Source organism: Babylonia areolata, chromosome 28 (genome assembly GCF_041734735.1).
Source record: "Babylonia areolata isolate BAREFJ2019XMU chromosome 28, ASM4173473v1, whole genome shotgun sequence".
In the NCBI taxonomy this organism is placed as follows: Eukaryota; Metazoa; Mollusca; class Gastropoda; order Neogastropoda; family Buccinidae; genus Babylonia; species Babylonia areolata.
Window position 1 is genome coordinate 27532800 of NC_134903.1, and position 22799 is coordinate 27555598.

Below are 22799 nucleotides of genomic sequence, written 5' to 3' on the forward strand. Positions count from 1 at the left end.
CCCCCCTTCTATATCAGTTTTATTATTCACATATTGGCACATGAAACTTGTGTGTGAATGCACACAGCACAGGCATAAAAAATACAGACAAAAAAAACACCCAACAACATAAAAACAACAACCAAAGACAATCTGAACCAGAAAAAAACCCAACTGAACACTTCCACATGGAATACTAATCATAAATTTCAATGTGCTTAAAAAGACACATTACAAAAGACATCACAAAATGTGGCACATTACCTTGGTGACTGTGTCATTTGCCGTCGTCGGTCAGCAAACACCTGGCTCAGTTCACTGGCAGGGTAGACGTAGTGCATAGGGGATGACTTTTCTGTTTCTGCACACACAATGACGCATCCTTTTAACACAACAGTGCCGAAAGCCAGACATAACATCACATCATGCGTTTTAATGTGAATAAATAAACAAACCTACAACCCATTAACATTGTAAGGACCGGGATTTTTTTTATTCTCCACCCCCCCCCCAGGCCCCATCCCCTCCCCCCCAAACCAGAAGTGGAGGTCTGGGTGCTGGTCTTACAGATAAACTGACATCCTGTGTGCAGCATGCACAGATCATGTAAAAGAACCCATGACAACATAAAGGATGTCCCTGGCTCACTGCTTGGCTTATATCACAGACTGACACACATACAGCTGGGCCAACAGCAAAGTGACAGCTGTGTGATCAATAGTTTCTCCGCTGCAATGGCAATTTACAACTCGGTCTTATGTCAACGTCTATGACTCTCAAACTAGGAGGCAAGACTGCACCAGTTCTTTGTGCTGCAACCCTGGGGGCTGGTGGACTCCGGGACTATCCCAACACCAACTGTCATAAGGCCCTTTTGATCAAGAAATTGGGGATGTAACTTGGACAAGACACTACAATCAAATTCCAGCACAGATAGTCGGGACAGCAGTTGCCTCCTCTGCTGTTCTGATGGTCATAGTCTGACACAACTATCATACATACACATAATACAATGACAGTGCTATGGAGAAACTTGCCACACACACACACAGGCCCAGAGATGCCAACCCCTGTCAAGTGTTTGTAGAAACATTCAGGAAATTTGGTAGGAACATTTTGAATTTGGTAGGAACACCTGGACTCCGAGCCACATCAGCAAACATACGTTTAATCGACAAGGCACACAAACACTTGAGCCTACCTGCAACAAAGTGTAACTGCTACAATTAAGCTGACTGGTCCACTCAACGCTGTTTCAATGCAAACACGCACGCGATTAGCTGAGCATCATCATGTGAGGCCAAGGTTAGAAGTGACTACCCTGGCCTTGCGATCGATAGGTCTAGACCGTCTGGGTAATGTTAAGACAGGAAAGCGTGTGACCATGCTATGGGGCTGAAAATCAACTTGTCAGAACAATTCTACAGCAAAATCCTAACAGGTGGCATCCCTGCAGGACTCACCTTGGTGCTCAGGCAGCAGACCGGTGTGCACGAACCACAGCATCAGCCTGAGGTGACCGTGCAGCAGCGTCACCACACGGATCCTGTGCTCCAACTCCACCTGACCTGAAACCAGTGCGCCGGGCTGTCAGTACCTTTTATCCTTCACTATTTTTTTTACTTTAACGTTTGTTGTTTATAGCCCAGCAGACCGCAGAGGGCCATAACAGGGCTGAGAAACAGTTAATATCAGTCCAACAGAACCTTACAAAAAATGCACCCCCGCCCCAACCCCCCCCCCCCCCAAAAAAAAAAAACCCAACAACCCCCCTATCCCACCCACCCCAAAAAAACAAATAAACCAAAAAAACCTGGAAAAGAAATCTAGGCAGAAAATCAAAATCAGTCACATTCACAACATAGGATAGACCCCTTATGTTCACCATTCCATCAATTTTTTTTCATCTGAGAAAAAAACACAACTGACTTGATCATAATCGTACATACTGAACAAAATTACAGAACAGGCATACAAAGCTAAAAACAACTGCCAACAGCCACCTCACATATCTCACATACCGTAAAGTTCAGCCTATAAGCCGCGACTTCAAATTGAAGGCGATCGACCTAGCAGATGACAGTGCAAGCGACGAACCAGCAGCGACCTCCACCTTCATGTTCATGAAGTGAAAGCGAGGCTGAAGTCAGTGACAAGATGGCGGAGGAAGTTTCAGTGGATTAAGTGAGCAGGATGACGTTAAATAAATGTGATTATCCCTAAATTATGGATCTTATTTTCGTTGTGTTATTTATTATTTTGTTTGTGGCACTAGCAGTATTTTCGCTTGCTTTTCTTTGTGTTGTTCCCGCTTGTGTTTATTTCATAACCTACAGTATCGACAGCTTTTCTGTAGTATCAGTATGTGTTCCGGTACCGGAAATAAGTGTGGCTTATAAACCGGTGTGTATAAAGTCCAATTTTTTCCAAAATTTAGTGGGTGCAGCTTACATACCAGTGCGCTCAATAGACTGAACTTAACGGTAGTGTAGCGTGTACAATTATGAAGTCCAGAAAAATATTCAACACTTTCTATAAAACATATCAGTGACTGAACCAGCCAGGCAGAAAATAAGAAAGTAACAGACAACAGGAAAAAATAAAGGGAGGGAAACCCTGAAACAAAAGGCAATAATAGAAAAGAGGAAATTTCTAGCTCACAATTTCCAGAAGATGGGGATTCTGCTAATACTGAAAGAGCCTACATCAACACGCTTTATGAAAAAAACAACAACAACAGTATGACTAACAATTTCTGCATGCAAAGGAGAACCAGACTGGCCACATCAGCAAAGCCTGCACTCTGAAATTGACAGGTATGAACAGAGATCGCCCAACCCACAAACTCATCACAGCGCCACATCACAGAAGTGTTCTGTGCCACTTTCCTCACACCGACATCTGTCGCCTGCACTCTGAAATTGACAGGTATGAACAGAGATCGCCCAACCCACAAACTCATCACAGCGCCACATCACAGCGCCACATCACAGAAGTGTTCTGTGCCACTTTCCTCACACCGACATCTGTCGCCTGCACTCTGAAATTGACAGGTATGAACAGAGATCGCCCAACCCACAAACTCATCACAGCGCCACATCACAGAAGTGTTCTGTGCCACTTTCCTCACACCGACATCTGTCGCCGTCTCAATGTCAACACCCTGACACAGCTTGACACTCTTCTCACCTTGGTCAGTGACAGGCGAGGAGCGGGTCAGCAAGTTGTGCAGCACGATCCGCAGGTGACCCAGGCAGCACAGACAGTTCTCCAGGACCTGCAGCATGCGCTGGTCCACTGGCGCCTCCGACCAGTCAAACAGCGGCTGACCTGTTGCCCCACAACAACGGTCGTTACATCATACACATCATTTTAACTCCGACCAGTCAAACAGCGGCTGACCTGTTGCCCCACAATGGTCGTTACATCATACACATCATTTTAACTCCGACCAGTCAAACAGCGGCTGACGTGTTGCCCCACAATGGCCGTTACATCATACACATCATTTTAACTCCGACCAGTCAAACAGCGGCTGACCTGTTGCCCCACAACAATGGCCGTTACATCATACACATCATTTTAACTCCGACCAGTCAAACAGCGGCTGACCTGTTGCCCCACAATGGTCGTTACATCATACACATCATTTTAACTCCGACCAGTCAAACAGTGGCTGACCTGTTGCCCCACAACAATGGTCGTTACATCATACACATCATTTTAACTCCGACCAGTCAAACAGCGGCTGACCTGTTGCCCCACAACAACGGTCGTTACATCATACACATCATTTTAACTCCGACCAGTCAAACAGCGGCTGACCTGTTGCCCCACAACAACGGTCGTTACATCATACACATCATTTTAACTCCGACCAGTCAAACAGCGGCTGACCTGTTGCCCCACAATGGTCGTTACATCATACACATCATTTTAACTCCGACCAGTCAAACAGCGGCTGACGTGTTGCCCCACAACAACGGTCGTTACATCATACACATCATTTTAACTCCGACCAGTCAAACAGCGGCTGACCTGTTGCCCCACAACAACGGTCGTTACATCATACACATCATTTTAACTCCGACCAGTCAAACAGCGGCTGACCTGTTGCCCCACAACGGTCGTTACATCATACACATCATTTTAACTCCGACCAGTCAAACAGCGGCTGACCTGTTGCCCCACAATGGTCGTTACATCATACACATCATTTTAACTCCGACCAGTCAAACAGCGGCTGACCTGTTGCCCCACAATGGTCGTTACATCATACACATCATTTTAACTCCGACCAGTCAAACAGCGGCTGACCTGTTGCCCCACAACAACAGTCGTTACATCATACACATCATTTTAACTCCGACCAGTCAAACAGCGGCTGACCTGTTGCCCCACAATGGTCGTTACATCATACACATCATTTTAACTCTGACCAGTCAAACAGCGGCTGACCTGTTGCCCCACAACAACGGTCGTTACATCATACACATCATTTTAACTCCGACCAGTCAAACAGCGGCTGACCTGTTGCCCCACAACAACGGTCGTTACATCATACACATCATTTTAACTCCGACCAGTCAAACAGCGGCTGACCTGTTGCCCCACAACAACAGTCGTTACATCATACACATCATTTTAACTCCGACCAGTCAAACAGCGGCTGACCTGTTGCCCCACAATGGTCGTTACATCATACACATCATTTTAACTCCGACCAGTCAAACAGCGGCTGACCTGCTGCCCCACAATGGTCGTTACATCATACACATCATTTTAACTCCGACCAGTCAAACAGCGGCTGACCTGTTGCCCCACAACAACGGTCGTTACATCATACACATCATTTTAACTCCGACCAGTCAAACAGCGGCTGACCTGTTGCCCCACAACAATGGCCGTTACATCATACACATCATTTTAACTCCGACCAGTCAAACAGCGGCTGACCTGTTGCCCCACAATGGCCGTTACATCATACACATCATTTTAACTCCGACCAGTCAAACAGCGGCTGACCTGTTGCCCCACAACAACGGTCGTTACATCATACACATCATTTTAACTCCGACCAGTCAAACAGCGGCTGACCTGTTGCCCCACAATGGTCGTTACATCATACACATCATTTTAACTCCGACCAGTCAAACAGCGTCTGACCTGTTGCCCCACAACAACGGTCGTTACATCATACACATCATTTTAACTCCGACCAGTCAAACAGCGGCTGACGTGTTGCCCCACAACAACGGTCGTTACATCATACACATCATTTTAACTCCGACCAGTCAAACAGCGGCTGACCTGTTGCCCCACAATGGTCGTTACATCATACACATCATTTTAACTCCGACCAGTCAAACAGCGGCTGACCTGTTGCCCCACAATGGTCGTTACATCATACACATCATTTTAACTCCGACCAGTCAAACAGCGGCTGACCTGTTGCCCCACAACAACGGTCGTTACATCATACACATCATTTTAACTCCGACCAGTCAAACAGCGTCTGACCTGTTGCCCCACAACAACGGTCGTTACATCATACACATCATTTTAACTCCGACCAGTCAAACAGCGTCTGACCTGTTGCCCCACAATGGTCGTTACATCATACACATCATTTTAACTCCGACCAGTCAAACAGCGGCTGACCTGTTGCCCCACAATGGTCGTTACATCATACACATCATTTTAACTCCGACCAGTCAAACAGCGTCTGACCTGTTGCCCCACAACAATGGTCGTTACATCATACACATCATTTTAACTCCGACCAGTCAAACAGCGTCTGACCTGTTGCCCCACAACAACGGTCGTTACATCATACACATCATTTTAACTCCGACCAGTCAAACAGCGGCTGACCTGTTGCCCCACAATGGTCGTTACATCATACACATCATTTTAACTCCGACCAGTCAAACAGCGGCTGACCTGTTGCCCCACAACAATGGTCGTTACATCATACACATCATTTTAACTCCGACCAGTCAAACAGCGGCTGACCTGTTGCCCCACAACAACGGTCGTTACATCATACACATCATTTTAACTCCGACCAGTCAAACAGCGGCTGACCTGTTGCCCCACAACAACCGTCGTTACATCATACACATCATTTTAACTCCGACCAGTCAAACAGCGGCTGACCTGTTGCCCCACAACAACGGTCGTTACATCATACACATCATTTTAACTCCGACCAGTCAAACAGCGGCTGACCTGTTGCCCCACAACAACCGTCGTTACATCATACACATCATTTTAACTCCGACCAGTCAAACAGCGGCTGACCTGTTGCCCCACAACAACCGTCGTTACATCATACACATCATTTTAACTCCGACCAGTCAAACAGCGGCTGACCTGTTGCCCCACAACAATGGTCGTTACATCATACACATCATTTTAACTCCGACCAGTCAAACAGCGGCTGACCTGTTGCCCCACAACAACGGTCGTTACATCATACACATCATTTTAACTCTGACCAGTCAAACAGCGGCTGACCTGTTGCCCCACAACAATGGTCGTTACATCATACACATCATTTTAACTCCGACCAGTCAAACAGCGGCTGACCTGTTGCCCCACAACAACGGTCGTTACATCATACACATCATTTTAACTCCGACCAGTCAAACAGCGGCTGACCTGTTGCCCCACAATGGTCGTTACATCATACACATCATTTTAACTCCGACCAGTCAAACAGCGGCTGACCTGTTGCCCCACAACAACCGTCGTTACATCATACACATCATTTTAACTCTGACCAGTCAAACAGCGGCTGACCTGTTGCCCCACAACAACCGTCGTTACATCATACACATCATTTTAACTCCGACCAGTCAAACAGCGGCTGACCTGTTGCCCCACAATGGTCGTTACATCATACACATCATTTTAACTCCGACCAGTCAAACAGCGGCTGACCTGTTGCCCCACAACAACGGTCGTTACATCATACACATCATTTTAACTCCGACCAGTCAAACAGCGGCTGACCTGTTGCCCCACGACAACTGTCACCGTATCATAGAAATTCATCATTCTAACTCTGAGAATCTCTGTTACCACTGAGCCACCACTCTGCACACGCCGGACGTACACACACTTACAGGTGGTGTCGATCTGCTGCTTGATGGCAGTGACGCGTGCCCAGGCCCAGGACAGGATGAACTGCAGAGAGCACCCCTGCGGGATGTAGTCTGCAACAACCACAATTCCTTCATCAGCAGACAGACAGACACAGAGAGACAGACAGAGAGAGAGAATCATGAAGGGGGAGAGTTAAACGAAGACCGAAAGAGACACAGACAGCATGACAGACATACTTCGGGCAGATAAGACAGATATATTTTAGACAGAAAGACAGTCAACTTTACACAGACATGCATTATAAAGACAGACATACTTTATGCAGACAGACAGGCATACTATACGCAGACAGACAGACAGACTTCAGGCAGACAGACAGGCATACTACACGCAGACAGACAGACAGACTTCAGGCAGACAGACAGGCACACTATACGCAGACAGACAGACAGACTTCAGGCAGACAGACAGGCATACTATACGCAGACAGACAGACTGACTTTAGGCAGACAGGCATGCTTTATGCAGACAGACAGAATGACTATAGACAGACAGAGAGACATACTTTCCTCACACAGACATACTCTACACAGACATATTTCAAACAATCATACTTTAGGCAGACAGACAGACAGACAGACATACTTTACGCAGAAAGACTTTAGACATACACAGAGAGGTACAGACTGACAAAAAAAAACATCTGAGAACTAAACGGACACAGAAGACAATTCAGAGGAGAGATCTAGGTTTTGTTATTTTGCTATTTTCACTTCATGGTTCTAGTGGGGCTCTGCACACACACACACACACACACACACACACACACACACACACACACACACTGTGGTCAGGAAAGTAAGGGCGACTTGAGAGCTGGAGACAGACACTGACACACAGACAGCAAGCCAGACAATGTCATCCTTTCTCAAATGTACACCTCAACTACACAATCCACTTTTTTTTCTTTCTTTTCTTTTTATCGATTCTCTACCAAATCAAACTTCATCCTGCATATATACTATGTCAGCGCTCTTCCAGACTGATATGAAAATATGATGTTCGCATGAAGTAAAAAAACTGCATGCAGGAAAAAATACAAAAAAAAATGGGTGGCACTGTAGTGCTGCGACACTCTCTCCCTGGGGACAGCAGCCCGAAATTTCACACAGAGAAATCTGTTGTGATAAAAAAAACAATACAAATACAAATTATCAACAGCAAACTATTTGTACCCACTTTCACATAAACGAAGAGAATTTGGTCACAAGATGCTGAAACCTAATGAGTTCCAATCTAGACACACATCAGCCAGTTTCTCCAGCTTTCAATGAACAAGAACGTAGGTAGGAAAAAGAAACACAGACAGACCCCTGCCACAGTCTGCACTAGTAGGTCACAGTTAAGTATGTGTAGTTAAAAGGAACGACACAGATGCAACCCACTGAGCAATCTCCTTTAGACTTCCAAAGAACGATGCCGTGAAACAGTTTGGGTCAGAACGGACGTTTTCACTGTTCCTTCTCTTCCCACTGAAAAGAGCCACAGTCTTGCACAAAAGACGAAGCTGTGAACGAATTCCCACTGCAGTGCCGATGGAAACCATTGATCATACAGCTCTCACTTTGCTGTTGGCCCAGCCCTAAGGGACCACAAGTCATAACAAAAGGCCCTCACCTCCGTCGGCCCAGCTGCGGATACAGGCGATGATGAATCGGATCTGTCCCTGCTCCAGAGCCAGCGTCAACAGAGACATGCGCTGCTGCTCCTGCGAGGCAAGAAAGCACAGTTTTCCTCCTCGAAAATGTTTACAGTTACTCCCACCCTCTGTGGTGTTTTCTTGTACGTGTGTGTGTGTGTGTGTGTGTGTGTGTGTGTCTGTGTGTGTGTGCGTGCGTGTGCGTGTGTGTGCGTGTGCACGTTATCTTCAGTTTAACGTCTATTCACTATAAGTGTTTTTAGACGGAAAGGAGTCAAGTAGTGGATAAAGGAAAGGGAGTGCATGTGAATATTAGTGTAAAAAAGTGTTCATGTTATGTATCAGAGAAAAGGTAGATTATTATTGTTATAAGAAAAAGTCTAAAGAGATTGTGGTGTGTATTGAATGAGATGTCATTGATCATACAGTGCACGTGTGTGTAGCGTGTATTGAATGAGATGTCATTGATCATACAGTGCACGTGTGTGTAGCATGTATTGAGTGAGACGTCATTGATCATACAGTGCACGTGTGTGTAGCGTGTATTGAATGAGACGTCATTGATCATACAGTGCACGTGTGTGTAGCGTGTATTGAATGAGATGTCATTGATCATACAGTCATTGATCATACAGTGCACGTGTGTGTAGCGTGTACTGAATGAGATGTCATTGATCATACAGTGCACGTGTGTGTAGCGTGTATTGAATGAGACGTCATTGATCATACAGTGCATGTGTGTGTAGCGTGTATTGAATGAGATGTCATTGATCATACAGTGCACGTGTGTGTAGCGTGTATTGAATGAGATGTCATTGATCATACAGTGCATGTGTGTGTAGCATGTATTGAATGAGATGTCATTGATCACACAGTGCATGTGTGTGTAGCGTGTATTGAATGTCATTGATCATACAGTGCACGTGTGTGTAGCGTGTATTGAATGAGATGTCACTGATCATACAGTGCACGTGTGTGTAGCGTGTATTGAATGAGATGTCACTGATCATACAGTGCACGTGTGTGTAGCTTCATGTTTACATGGCTCTGTGTGAGTATTTATACAGACTGTGAGCATCTCTATAAATGCTATGTTTTTCATGTCGCTCCTGAACAGAAGTTTGTAACTCACTGAACAGGGAAGGACAGTACTCATGACTGCATTATTTACACCACCTACAATGTTACTTTCTTTCTTTGTTACAATCAATACACTTCCTGTAAACTTTCTGTCATTTTGTCAGCTGAGATCCACATCACTTACAAATATACGTGAAACGATTACCGTAATAAATCTATTCATTCCTGTCTATCAATTAGGGTTCAATATAACACAAAAATTATCATCCACCAGGGAGAAGACTTCTCAAAAACTATCAATCAGCTAAGACCGCTTCTCTTACTATTATCACAGAATTCAAAAAGAATCTTCGAAACATCAAAACAGCTGTATAGTGTTTCAGTCAATTAAACGAGGTAGTTTATCGTCAGTATCATAACTGCTCTCAGACAGACTTATCAATCAATGATCATCAATCAATAACAGCATTTTCTCCCCACGAACATCACCTCAACAGACAAGGCAGAGGAGGAGTCGGAAGATCGAGCCATGAGCCCTGTCTGCACACAGCGGTGGTACAGGTCGAACGGCTTCAGCAAACACAGAGGACCACTCGACTCCAGGGACGCCAGTACCTGTCCACAGTCAAAGGTGTAAATCCTTTTTTCACATACGCACATATACGAGGTTTTATGAACCAGTCTGGTTCCTCTTCTTAGTGGCGACGTGTCCGCAATGAAAGCAAAAGAACCTGAGTGCTCAGGTTTGAATCCCCCCCACGCCAGCAGACCCCTCCACTAGACCCTGGGTGATGATGGTCTGGACGCTGGATATTCGGATGAGACAATAAACCAAGGTACGGTGTGCAGCATGCACTCTATTTACATAAAACACATGGCAAATGCTGCTCAGAAAATGATCACACACACACACACACACACACACACACACACACACACACACAATAATATCACTTCAATATCACTTCAAGTGGAAAGACGTTAAACTGAAGTCAAACACACACACACAGAGCTCAAACACACACAGACAAGTCAGTTACAGTTAACACAGGTACAAACTTCGATTTCACTCAAGAACCAAAAATTACATGACCATTGTATCATCAACATTACCACCACAACCACCAACCCCCCCCCCCCCTCCCCCCACCACCCCTCAAACAGCAAACATCCTCCAGCATCCCTCCCCACCCCCATCACCACTCTCCATGGAGTGGCCGTCACTCACCTGTCTCTGAACACCCAGGATGGATGCCAACACGATGCCGTTGGATAAAACACATACCGCATCTGGAACACGGCCATCACACAACACAGTCAAACTCCAGGTTGTTCACACAACAGTCAGCCTTCTGGTTGTTCACACAACACAGTCAGCCTTCTGGTTGTTCAGACAACACAGTCGGCCTTCTGGTTGTTCAGACAACACAGTCAGCCTTCTGGTTGATCAGACAACACAGTCAGCCTTAAGGTTGTTCAGACAACACAGTCAAACTTCTGGTTGTTCAGACAACACGGTCAGCCTTAAGGTTGTTCAGACAACACAGTCAGCCTTCTAGTTGTTCAGACAACATGGTCAGCCTTCTGGTTGTTCAGACAACACAGTCAGCCTTAAGGTTGTTCAGACAACACAAACTTCTGGTTGTTCAGACAACACAGTCAAACTTCTGGTTGTTCACACAACACAGTCAGCCTTCTGGTTGTTCACACAACACAGTCAAACTTCTGGTTGTTCAGACAACACAGTCAGCCTTCTGGTTGTTCAGACAACACAGTCAAACTTAAGGTTGTTCACACAACACAGTCAAACTCCAGGTTGTTCACACAACAGTCAAAATCCAGGTTGTTCAGACAACACATTCAGCCTTCTGGTTGTTCACACAACACAGTCAGCCTTCTGGTTGTTCACACAACACAGTCAAAATCCAGGTTAAGATAAGATAAGATAAGAACAACTTTATTATCTCCAACTGGAGAAATTTGGTCAGGTGCATTATCACAACATAGACAAGTAAACAACATGGGGACCATAACTGTAAAAGCCAACAACAGCCCCTACAAATATTACAAAGATACAAATGTAAAAAAAATATCACATACATCGTTTCATACATACATCCACACACTGCAGGTAATAACTAGTATTCTTAATGTAAAAACAGAAAGAATTAAGAAACATTATTTGAATATAATTATAAACATAGCCTACTATACTGCACATTGATTATAATAGACAGATAAGATAAGAATAAAGATGAATTGCGGAAAACCTCAACCAGATAATCAGCATACATCCGCACCGCACCGCACCCCCCCCCCCCCCCCAACACGCGGATAACTTGATTAAACAAGAGCAATAAACATATGTTCTCAAATAAAAGCATTTCACATATTCGCTTTTAAAAACGTTGCAATTAATTATTACATCGTAATTATTAAACAGAAATATATTTAGAATATGGACGTTAGCATTAGACATATTCATTGTACATTCATCCTGCATATTGCACATTATTCTTCCTACATATTGCACATTCATTATAATTGTCACGTTTTAAGCTCAGTAAACACACACACACACACACACACACACCACAACTAGAACAAGGTACAGCCTATCATGCACGGACTTTCACATGTCTCACAAGAGAGTGTGTGCGCGCACACACACACACAGTTCTCAAGAATTTAAAAGGTGGATTGAATGTGGAATAAAAGTCTTCAGAGCTCTGGATTTCAACTTAAAAGTTCTGTAGCGTCGTCCTGATGGCAACAGCTCAAAATACTTTGCTAAAATATGGGTGGCGTCAGTTGCTATCTGCCTGCTTTTTTTAACCACTCGACTTTCATACAGCTCTTGCATACTAGCTTGTTTCACTCCCACAATTTTACTGCATACACTCATGACATCGTTCAAAACACGCTTACTCCTCACTCCCAAACTTCCATACCAGCACATAAATGAAACTAAGCACGGACTCGATACAACATCGATAATAACTTTGAAGAATATTTGAATTTATACCAACATTTCTAAGCTTCTGTAAACAAAAAATTCTAGATTGACATTTCTTATGAATGGAATCAACATTTCTGTCAAAAGTCAGCTTATTGTCTAAGATGGTCCCTAAATATCTATATTCATTGACCCTCTCCACTGTTTGACCATCAATAACAAGGTCAGCTACAGGCAAGGGGTCTTTCCGACGAAAATCTATTAACATTTCTTTTGTTTTCAATACGTTGAGATCCAGATAGTTTTTTTCACACCAGGAACAGAACTTTTGTTGTTCACACAACACAGTCAAACTCCAGGTTGTTCACACAACACATTCAGCCTTCTGGTTGTTCAGACAACACAGTCAGCCTTCTGATTGTTCAGACAACACAGTCAGCCTTCTGGTTGTTCAGACAACACAGTCAAAATCCAGGTTGTTCACACAACACAGTCAGCCTTCTGATTGTTCAGACAACGTCAGCCTTCTGGTTGTTCACACAACACAGTCAGCCTTCTGATTGTTCAGACAACGTCAAAATCCAGGTTGTTCACACAACACACAACACAGTCAAACTCCAGGTTGTTCACACAACACAGTCGGCCTTCTGGTTGTTCAGACAACACAGTCAAACCTTAGGTTGTTCACACAACATGAAAGCTACAGAAAGAAGCGCCTTTGTAAAGCCCTGTTTATCTAATGATGGAAGATTTTTTTGGTTGTTTGCCTACACTTGTTTTTCTCTGTCATGTTGTTCCATGCATACGATTTTTTTTTTCCCCGCAAAGGATAAAATCTGTGGAACATCTAATAAGCTAAACAATTATTACAAACCAGTTGTAACCAAACAAACACCTGTAAAATTCTGCCACACCATCCAACAAATATTACTGAAAGCCTCTGATAAATGAATGGACAGAACACATACAAATACCCCCCCCCCATCCCCCCCCCCCACACACACACACAGTAAGGCCTTACCAAAGGCGAGGGAAGAGGGATAGAAATGCTGCTCTGGGGGCATGGGTGAGTCGCTGACAAAACGCAGCAGGGAGCCAGGCTTGATCTGGATGTCCTGCAACACCAAACAAACGCATCAAACTCCGTCTGGCTGCAACTCCCACGTTCACTCGTATATACACAAGTGAGTTTTTACGTGTATGACTGATTTTCCCCCCCACCACAAAGGCAGTAATACTTCATTTTCTGGGGGATGCATGCTGGGTATGTTCTCGTTTCCATAAACCACCTAACACCGACATGGATAACTGGATCTTTCAACATGCGTTCTGGATCGTCTGTGAGCGCACACACATGAAGGGGGTTCAGGCACTGGTCTGCACATCTGCTGACCTTGGAGATGGGAAAAACCTCCACCCTTTCCTCACCAGACACCACAACCAGGACAGAACTCTGGACCCTCAGACTGAAAGCTCAACACTTCAACCATTTGGCTGTTGCACATGTCATCACACTCTGTCTAGCTCGGTCACACAGGAGGAGGTGACTGATTTTGTACAACAGAAAAAGTTGCGACCATGGTCGTGGGGCTGCTTTTTGGCAGGTCCCAACACTGAAACAAAGTAAAGTAAAGGAGACAAGAGAGGCAAGGCCTTCAAGACTCACTTGTGACTGAGAGTAAAACACACAAGCTTTTCATGAACTGAGTATAATTTCAAAATGTAATGTTTAAGATGAGAAAGATCAGTTTAAAGCAAATTAAGTCCCCTAGCATTAATTACAGAGTCATTTCCCTTTTTTACTATCTGCACCAAAAACGTTTGCAAAATAAATAAAACCTCCATGCTTAGCAAAAGAAGTTCCTGTTGGAACAAAAGATGATAATAATGACTGCTCTTGTTGTTGTGTCAGAATATCAGATCAAAGTGCCAAGTTTAGAGAATACAAAAAATATAAATATAACAGTAAATGCAGTTTGCATATAATTAGGCTTCATTATTTATTTTTTTGTGCCCATCCCAGAGGTGCAATATTGTTTTAAACAAGATGACTGGAAAGAACTGAATTTTTCCTATTTTTATGCCAAATTTGGTGTCAACTGACAAAGTATTTGCAGAGAAAATGTCAATATTAAAGTTTACCACGGACACACAGACACACGGACACACACACACACACACACATACAACCGAACACCGGGTTAAAACATAGACTCACTTTGTTTACACAAGTGAGTCAAAAAAGCAAAATCACCAAAATGTCAAAACCAAAATATGAATAAAACGGATATGCTCCCACCTGTGCTGTCATCCAAATACAACTCACTCTGCCTTCTGCCCGAACACTGCTCGGTGTATCACTACAGTTTGTGTCTTATCTGCTTGTCAGCCGCAGGCGTTTTGTCCCCGTTTCGTGAGCCACATGTATTCCATGAGCCGTGCACTGCATGTATACCTATTGCTTTTGGGACAATGTTTGCAGCAATGATTTTGTGGACGATTCTTGTTTGCAGTTACTGAGCACGTTTTACATGGAAAGGCACTTTATACATTCAATGATTACAATTACTATTATCATTACTCACCACCACTGTCTCACAGCCTTCCTTGTACACAGCGTCGTTCATGCGGTACACAGCCAAGAAAGGACACATCTCTTGGCCCCCCGCGTTCACACACCTGCACAGCCAATGCCTAGCGTTTGTAACACGTCCCTTTGTAAAGATGAATGTGCCTTTTTGGTTTTCTTACTGCATGTTTGCGCGCACACGCACCAGCTCGTATGTGTGCATGGGTACGTGCATGTGTGAATGTGAGTGTGTGTGCGCATGTGAGATAGTGACAGTGAGTGTGTGTGCGAGAGTATGAGAGAGAGAGTGTGTGTGTGTGTGTGTGTGTGAAACGGACAGAGACAGAGACAGAGAGAAGGAGAGAGAGAAGAAGAGAGAGAGAGTGTGTGTGTGTGTGTGTGTGAGACGGACAGACAGACAGAGACAGAGCGAAGGAGAGAGAGAAGAAGAGAGAGTGTGTGTGTGTGTGTGTGTGTGTGTGTGTGTGTTTGCATGTCTGTGTCTCTTTGTGTGCATAACAGCACTGTGTAGGAAAATCACAAAAATGTACCACATCAGAAAGCTAAAATTCCCTGCGTTATATTTATAGACTTCTTTTCTTCGTGAATTCATTTCCACAGCTGACTAGTTTTCTCTCATTTTATAACAAAAGCAATGACTTAATCTGAGCAAACACCTGAGTATTTATATCTAAGAAAGGGATGGGCTGGGTTGGTTTTTGTTGTCTTTTTTACAGTAATATCAATACATGCAGGGTAACCTTAACACTAATAATAATAATAATGGTATTTATATAGCGCTGAATCTTATGAAGAGACAAATCAAAGTGCTTTCGCACCAGTCATTCACACGCATGCATAGCTCTAAAACTGTAGAAACTAAAGACAAGGAAGGGCAGGCAGGGGAGGCTATTTTGGGAAGAGGTGGGTTTTAAGGCCAGACTTGAAAGAGCTGAGTGTGGAGACTTGACGAAGCGAAAGAGGAAGTTCATTCCAATCGCAAGGTCCAGAGACAGAGAGAGAACGGCGGCCAACAGTCGAGTGTTTGAATCTGGGTATGCGTAAACAGAGTGGATCCGAAGCTGATCGTAGTGAGCGAGATGGAGTGTAGAGGTGAAGGCAGCCGCAGAGATAGGAAGGAGCAGTTTTGTGAATGCATCTATAACAGAGTGCTGATCTTGTACTTTACTCGGTGTGAGACAGACACTATAAAACAAAAGTTATTCAGAGGCATACAATTTTTCGGAAAACAAACAGAACAACACTAAACAAACGCTGATTATTCAGGTACAAAGAAATCAAAATCCTTTCACGGGAAAACAAGGAAACTTTAAATCAATATTCTCAAAGTCGCATAACAATCACATCATCTCACAGGAAAACAAGGAAACTTCAGGCATAAAAACATTCTAAATGCTGCATAAAAATTCTTCTGGTTCAATCTTTCCACAGGATAACAGAGGAAACTAAACAAAAAAAAATCACAATCTTCAAGTGCACAAGACGAGATTCTTTTTCCAGACTCACTTGATCCTGGAGGGCATCTGAGCGTGGTACCAGCGGTTCATGTCAAAGACTGCCAGGAACACCTGGCTACTGTTGCCAGGACGAGAGTCTTGTGCCTCCCAGACAAACGCACAGAGACTCAGGTCAGGACCTTGGCAGCCTGGAAGTGGAAGTGACCCAAATTCCCTTTGTTAACATGACAACACAAACAACGGATTTGTATAAAAAATGAAAAAAAAGAAAGAAAAAAATCACTGTTTCTAAATATATATATATATATATATATATATATATATATATATATATATATATATATATATATATATATATATATTAATAAAAGAAAAAACAGTAGATTTTTCTTTTACTTTTTTTTCCTCCTCTTCAAATTCTTTCTATTCTTATGTTTGGCAACCGCCACATTCTTCCAGATTTATAGTCAGACTGATACTGACATGCCAAGTACTAGAAAAGAAAACAAAAATTCAAATAAGGACTGTGTCAAAGAATAACTGCATCATGAACATGTCAAACAATGTACAACAATATGTGATGGAAATTGATTACTCTCCACACCCATCCTCCCAACCCTCCTTTTTTCCCCGTCTAACATCACTTAAAATGGAAAGACTTTAAACTGAAAATTACTACTACACACTCCCCTTTTCCCCCTGTCTAACATCACTTAAAATGAAAAGACATTAAACTGAAAATTACTACTACACACTCCCCCTTTTTCCCCCCATCTAACATCACTTAAAATGGAAAGACGTTAAACTGAAAATTAATACTACACACTCCCGTTTTCCCCCCGTCAAAAATCACTTAGAAATGGAAAGACGTTAAACTGAAAATTACTACAACACACTCCCCCTTTCTCCCGTCTATCATCACTTAGAAATGGAAAGACGTTAAACTGAAAATTACTACAACACACTCCCCCTTTCTCCCGTCTATCATCACTTAGAAATGGAAAGACGTTAAACTGAAAATTACCACTACACGTTACCTTTTCCTCCGTCTAACATCACTTGGAAATGGAAAAACAAACGGAAAATTACTACTACACACTCCCCTTTCCCCCGCATCTAACATGACTTAAAATGGAAAGACGTTAAACTGAAAATTACTACTACACACTCCCCTTTTCCCCCATCTAATATCACTTAGAAATGGAAAGACGTTAAACTGAAAATTACTACTACACACTCCCCCTTTCTCTCATCTATCATCACTTAGAAATGGAAAGACGTTAAACTGAAAATTACTACTACACACTCCCCTTTTCCCCCCCCGTCTAACATCACTTAGAAATGGAAAGACGTTAAACTGAAAATTACTACTACACACTCCCCTTTCCCCCCGTCAAACATCTCTTAAAATGAAAAGACGTTAAACTGAAAATTACTACTACACACTACCTTTTCCCCAGTCAAACATCACTTAAAATGAAAAGACGTTAAACTGAAAATTACTACTTCTCATTACCTTTTCCCCCGTCAAACATCACTTAAAATGAAAAGACGTTAAACTGAAAATTACTACTACACACTCCCCTTTTCCCCCCATCTAACATCACTTAAAATGAAAAGACGTTAAACTGAAAATTACTACTACACACTCCCCCTTTTTCCCCCATCTAACATCACTTAGAAATGGAAAGACGTTAAACTGAAAACTACCACTACACACTCACACCCCTACACCCAAAACCTACACTCGGTCTCTCTGTCGCAGACCCAGCAACCCACCTTCATCATAGGAGTCATTGATGGTGAGCCTGGCGGGGGGGCGGTAGTTGGGGTCGGTGATGGAGAAGGCCGACAGGAGCTGGCTGGACCAGGTGGTGGTGTTGCGGGTGTTGTAGGGCTCCACCGTCAGGTTGTGGTCCAGCCTCAGGGTCACCAGGTTCAGCTCCTGCACATCATGTTCCAAAGCAAGTCACGGAGTGTGGGGGAAGAACGATCAAAAACAAAAAACAACAACAAAAAAAAAAGGGAAAGAAAAATAGATAATTCAAGTAAACACACTGGTAACACATTCACCTTTTTACTCCTAAATTTTGTTAACAGTAACAAGCAAAGCCAAAACACAGTAATCAATCTGAGGCAATAAATTAGTAAAAGGTTAAAGGTCCCATAGCCTTTAACGGCCTTCAGGGGCAGTGAATTCATATCCACTGTGTCTAGGGCTCCATACAGGAAGGCAGTGAATTCATATCCACTGTGTCTAGGGCTCCATACAGGAAGTCAGGGCCAAATCCTCTCCTTCCACTATTTCAACATTCCCCAACCAAAGTCAGATACCAATTCACACCAGGGTGAAGTGGGGAAACAGGAGTAAAGTGCCTTTCCCCAGGACACAACACCAGGGTGAAGTGGGGAAACAGGAGTAAAGTGCCTTTCCCCAGGACACAACACCAGGGTGAGGTGGGGAAACAGGAGTAAAGTGCCTTTCCCCAGGACACAACACCAGGGTGAAGTGGGGAAACAGGAGTAAAGTGCCTTTCCCTAGGACACAACACCAGGGTGAGGTGGGGAAACAGGAGTAAAGTGCCTTTCCCCAGGACACAACACCAGGGTGAGGTGGGGAAACAGGAGTAAAGTGCCTTTCCCCAGGACACAACACCAGGGTGAAGTGGGGAAACAGGAGTAAAGTGCCTTTCCCTAGGACACAACACCAGGGTGAAGTGGGGAAACAGGAGTAAAGTGCCTTTCCCCAGGACACAACACCAGGGTGAAGTGGGGAAACAGGAGTAAAGTGCCTTTCCCCAGGACACAACACCAGGGTAAGTGGGGAAACAGGAGTAAAGTGCCTTTCCCTAGGACACAACACCAGGGTGAGGTGCGGAAACAGGAGTAAAGTGCCTTTCCCTAGGACACAACACCAGGGTGAAGTGGGGAAACAGGAGTAAAGTGCCTTTCCCCAGGACACAACACCTGGGTGAGGTGCGGAAACAGGAGTAAAGTGCCTTTCCCTAGGACACAACACCAGGGTGAGGTGCGGAAACAGGAGTAAAGTGCCTTTCCCTAGGACACAACACCAGGGTGAAGTGGGGAAACAGGAGTAAAGTGCCTTTCCCCAGGACACAACACCAGGGTGAGGTGGGGAAACAGGAGTAAAGTGCCTTTCCCCAGGACACAACACCAGGGTGAGGTGGGGAAACAGGAGTAAAGTGCCTTTCCCCAGGACACAACACCAGGGTGAAGTGGGGAAACAGGAGTAAAGTGCCTTTCCCTAGGACACAACACCAGGGTGAAGTGGGGAAACAGGAGTAAAGTGCCTTTCCCTAGGACACAACACCTGGGTGAAGTGGGGAAACAGGAGTAAAGTGCCTTTCCCCAGGACACAACACCAGGGTGAAGTGGGGAAACAGGAGTAAAGTGCCTTTCCCTAGGACACAACACCAGGGTGAGGTGCGGAAACAGGAGTAAAGTGCCTTTCCCTAGGACACAACACCAGGGTGAAGTGGGGAAACAGGAGTAAAGTGCCTTTCCCCAGGACACAACACCTGGGTGAAGTGGGGAAACAGGAGTAAAGTGCCTTTCCCCAGGACACAACACCAGGGTGAAGTGGGGAAACAGGAGTAAAGTGCCTTTCCCTAGGACACAACACCAGGGTGAAGTGGGGAAACAGGAGTAAAGTGCCTTTCCCCAGGACACAACACCAGGGTGAAGTGGGGAAACAGGAGTAAAGTGCCTTTCCCCAGGACACAACACCAGGTCAATGTGGGGAAACAGGAGTAAAGTGCCTTTCCCCAGGACACAACACCAGGGTGAGGTGGGGAAACAGGAGTAAAGTGCGTTTCCCCAGGACACAACACCAGGTCAATGTGGGGAAACAGGAGTAAAGTGCCTTTCCCCAGGACACAACACCAGGGTGAAGTGGGGAAACAGGAGTAAAGTGCCTTTCCCCAGGACACAACACCAGGGTGAGGTGGGGAAACAGGAGTAAAGTGCCTTTCCCCAGGACACAACACCAGGGTGAAGTGGGGAAACAGGAGTAAAGTGCCTTTCCCCAGGACACAACACCAGGGTGAAGTGGGGAAACAGGAGTAAAGTGCCTTTCCCTAGGACACAACACCAGGTCGAAGCGGGGAATTGAAACCCAACCACTGGATCACAAGTCCAACACGATACCCAGTCTGTTACAGTGCCTCCAACAAATTAGTAATCACAGATAAATTCGATGATGCATTAAAAAGCACTGGCTAAATGTCTGCCTTCAGAGCAAAGCTTACAGATGGGCTGACAGCAAAGTGAGAGCTGTATGATTCATGATTTCTCCACTGCAATGAAAATTCATTTACAGCTTAGTCTTTTGTGAAGATCTAGGACTCAAAGAGGCAAGATTACACTGGCTTTTAGAGCTGCATCCTTGAGGGATAGTTTGCCTTTGCCAACCATCCCTATGCCGACTGGCCTAAAACCCTGAGGGCTGAGAGAATGCAGATTTAACCTGGGCAAGACGCTCTCCACTGTCATCAAATTCTGGCCCAGAATATAGCTGGGGCAGCAGTTGCCTCCTTTACTGTTCTGGTGGTATTAGTGGTAGGCTTCCTTCGGTCATGGCTGGCCATGGATAGAGTATACCCGACCTAATGTCTAACTGGGCTGTCTGCTTGGACCAAGCAGTGTCGCCTGTGACTGTAGAGACCGATGCAAGAGAGACAGTCTCTGTCGCAGCGGTTACATATGTAAGCTGATGCTGGTCTGCTGGTTGCCGTCCCTTTTCTGGGAGCTCGCTTTTCTGCTGCAGCAGCTGACAGTTTGTCCTCACCAATCCGTAGCTGACTGACAATCATAACTGTCCTTCACAAGGCATTTTCTTTAGAAACTGACCGCAGTCTTTATTCTCAAAGTTGGTTTTGTGCACCCAAACTGACAAAAGTTTCATCATCTTCAAGTCTGAAGTTCTAGGTTTTCTGCCGGAGAACGTGGTGCCCCCCTCACCAGCTATTGCCTGAACTCCCGTCTTGTGTATGCACATGCAGAGCACCAAATTGTTAATACGCATGTAGAAGACCCGTAATCCATGTTAGTGTATGGTGTGTTTTGGAAACACGAAACTACCCAGTATAGGCATCCCCAAATGGAGCACAGCTGCCTAAACTGTGAGTCAAAATGGCCATACAAGTGAAAGCCCACTCTTAGATACGAGTGGATGTGGGAGTTGCAGCCAACCAATGGACAAAAGAAAAACCCAAAGAACACATATAACACATCATACTTTAAGAATGGCTCTTGTCAACAAATACACCATTAGTAAATAAATTTCACACGCACTTGTGCATTACAGTATGTGAATCCAACCATTACCTCAAAGAAATTTCCATAGCTGGCGTAAAATGTTCTGCGTGAGTATGACAGTTGATAAAGAGAGATGCTGCATATGGATTCCTGTCTGAAACACACAGAAAAAAAAGAAAGTCAGACTTTTGCTGGGGTAAAACTCTAACTTGTATCGTAATTGTTCATTTGTTGTTGATTTTCTGTATCACAACTGAAACATCATCCACCATTTGCTAAGACTGTTTGCGTTTCAAAAAGTTTCTCTTCAAACTATAAAAACATATAGGAATCATCGCTTTTCAAGTCTTTCTTGGAACAATTTTCTCTTGAGACATTGTCAACACAACAGTTTAACAAAACATGTCATTATGATATAAAGACACTGAAAAACACACCAAGCAACAAAACATGTCACTATGATATAAAGACACCGAAAAACACACCAAGCAACAAAACATGTCACTATGATATAAAGACACTGAAAAACACACCAAGCAACAAAACATGTCACTATGATATAAAGACACCGAAAAACACACCAAGCAACAAAACATGTCACTATGATATAAAGACACCGAAAAACACACCAAGCAACAAAACATGTCACTA

General features: G+C 44.2%; 1 protein-coding gene across 2 annotated transcripts in view; it reads right to left on the bottom strand.

Moving 5' to 3' along the window:
- The window catches only part of LOC143301802 (uncharacterized), a 78509-nt gene that overhangs the window by 43489 nt on the left and 12221 nt on the right, over nucleotides 1-22799 (bottom strand). For both annotated transcript variants that reach the window (XM_076616197.1, XM_076616196.1), the window contains exons 9-20: nucleotides 22218-22302; nucleotides 18651-18816; nucleotides 16921-17059; nucleotides 15410-15503; nucleotides 13846-13939; nucleotides 11097-11158; nucleotides 10358-10483; nucleotides 8767-8857; nucleotides 7110-7199; nucleotides 3169-3309; nucleotides 1443-1547; nucleotides 244-340 (exon numbers count right to left, since the gene is read on the bottom strand). In XM_076616197.1, the coding sequence (XP_076472312.1) occupies nucleotides 244-340; nucleotides 1443-1547; nucleotides 3169-3309; nucleotides 7110-7199; nucleotides 8767-8857; nucleotides 10358-10483; nucleotides 11097-11158; nucleotides 13846-13939; nucleotides 15410-15503; nucleotides 16921-17059; nucleotides 18651-18816; nucleotides 22218-22302 (1290 nt within the window). The remainder of the gene's footprint in view (nucleotides 1-243; nucleotides 341-1442; nucleotides 1548-3168; nucleotides 3310-7109; nucleotides 7200-8766; nucleotides 8858-10357; nucleotides 10484-11096; nucleotides 11159-13845; nucleotides 13940-15409; nucleotides 15504-16920; nucleotides 17060-18650; nucleotides 18817-22217; nucleotides 22303-22799) is intronic.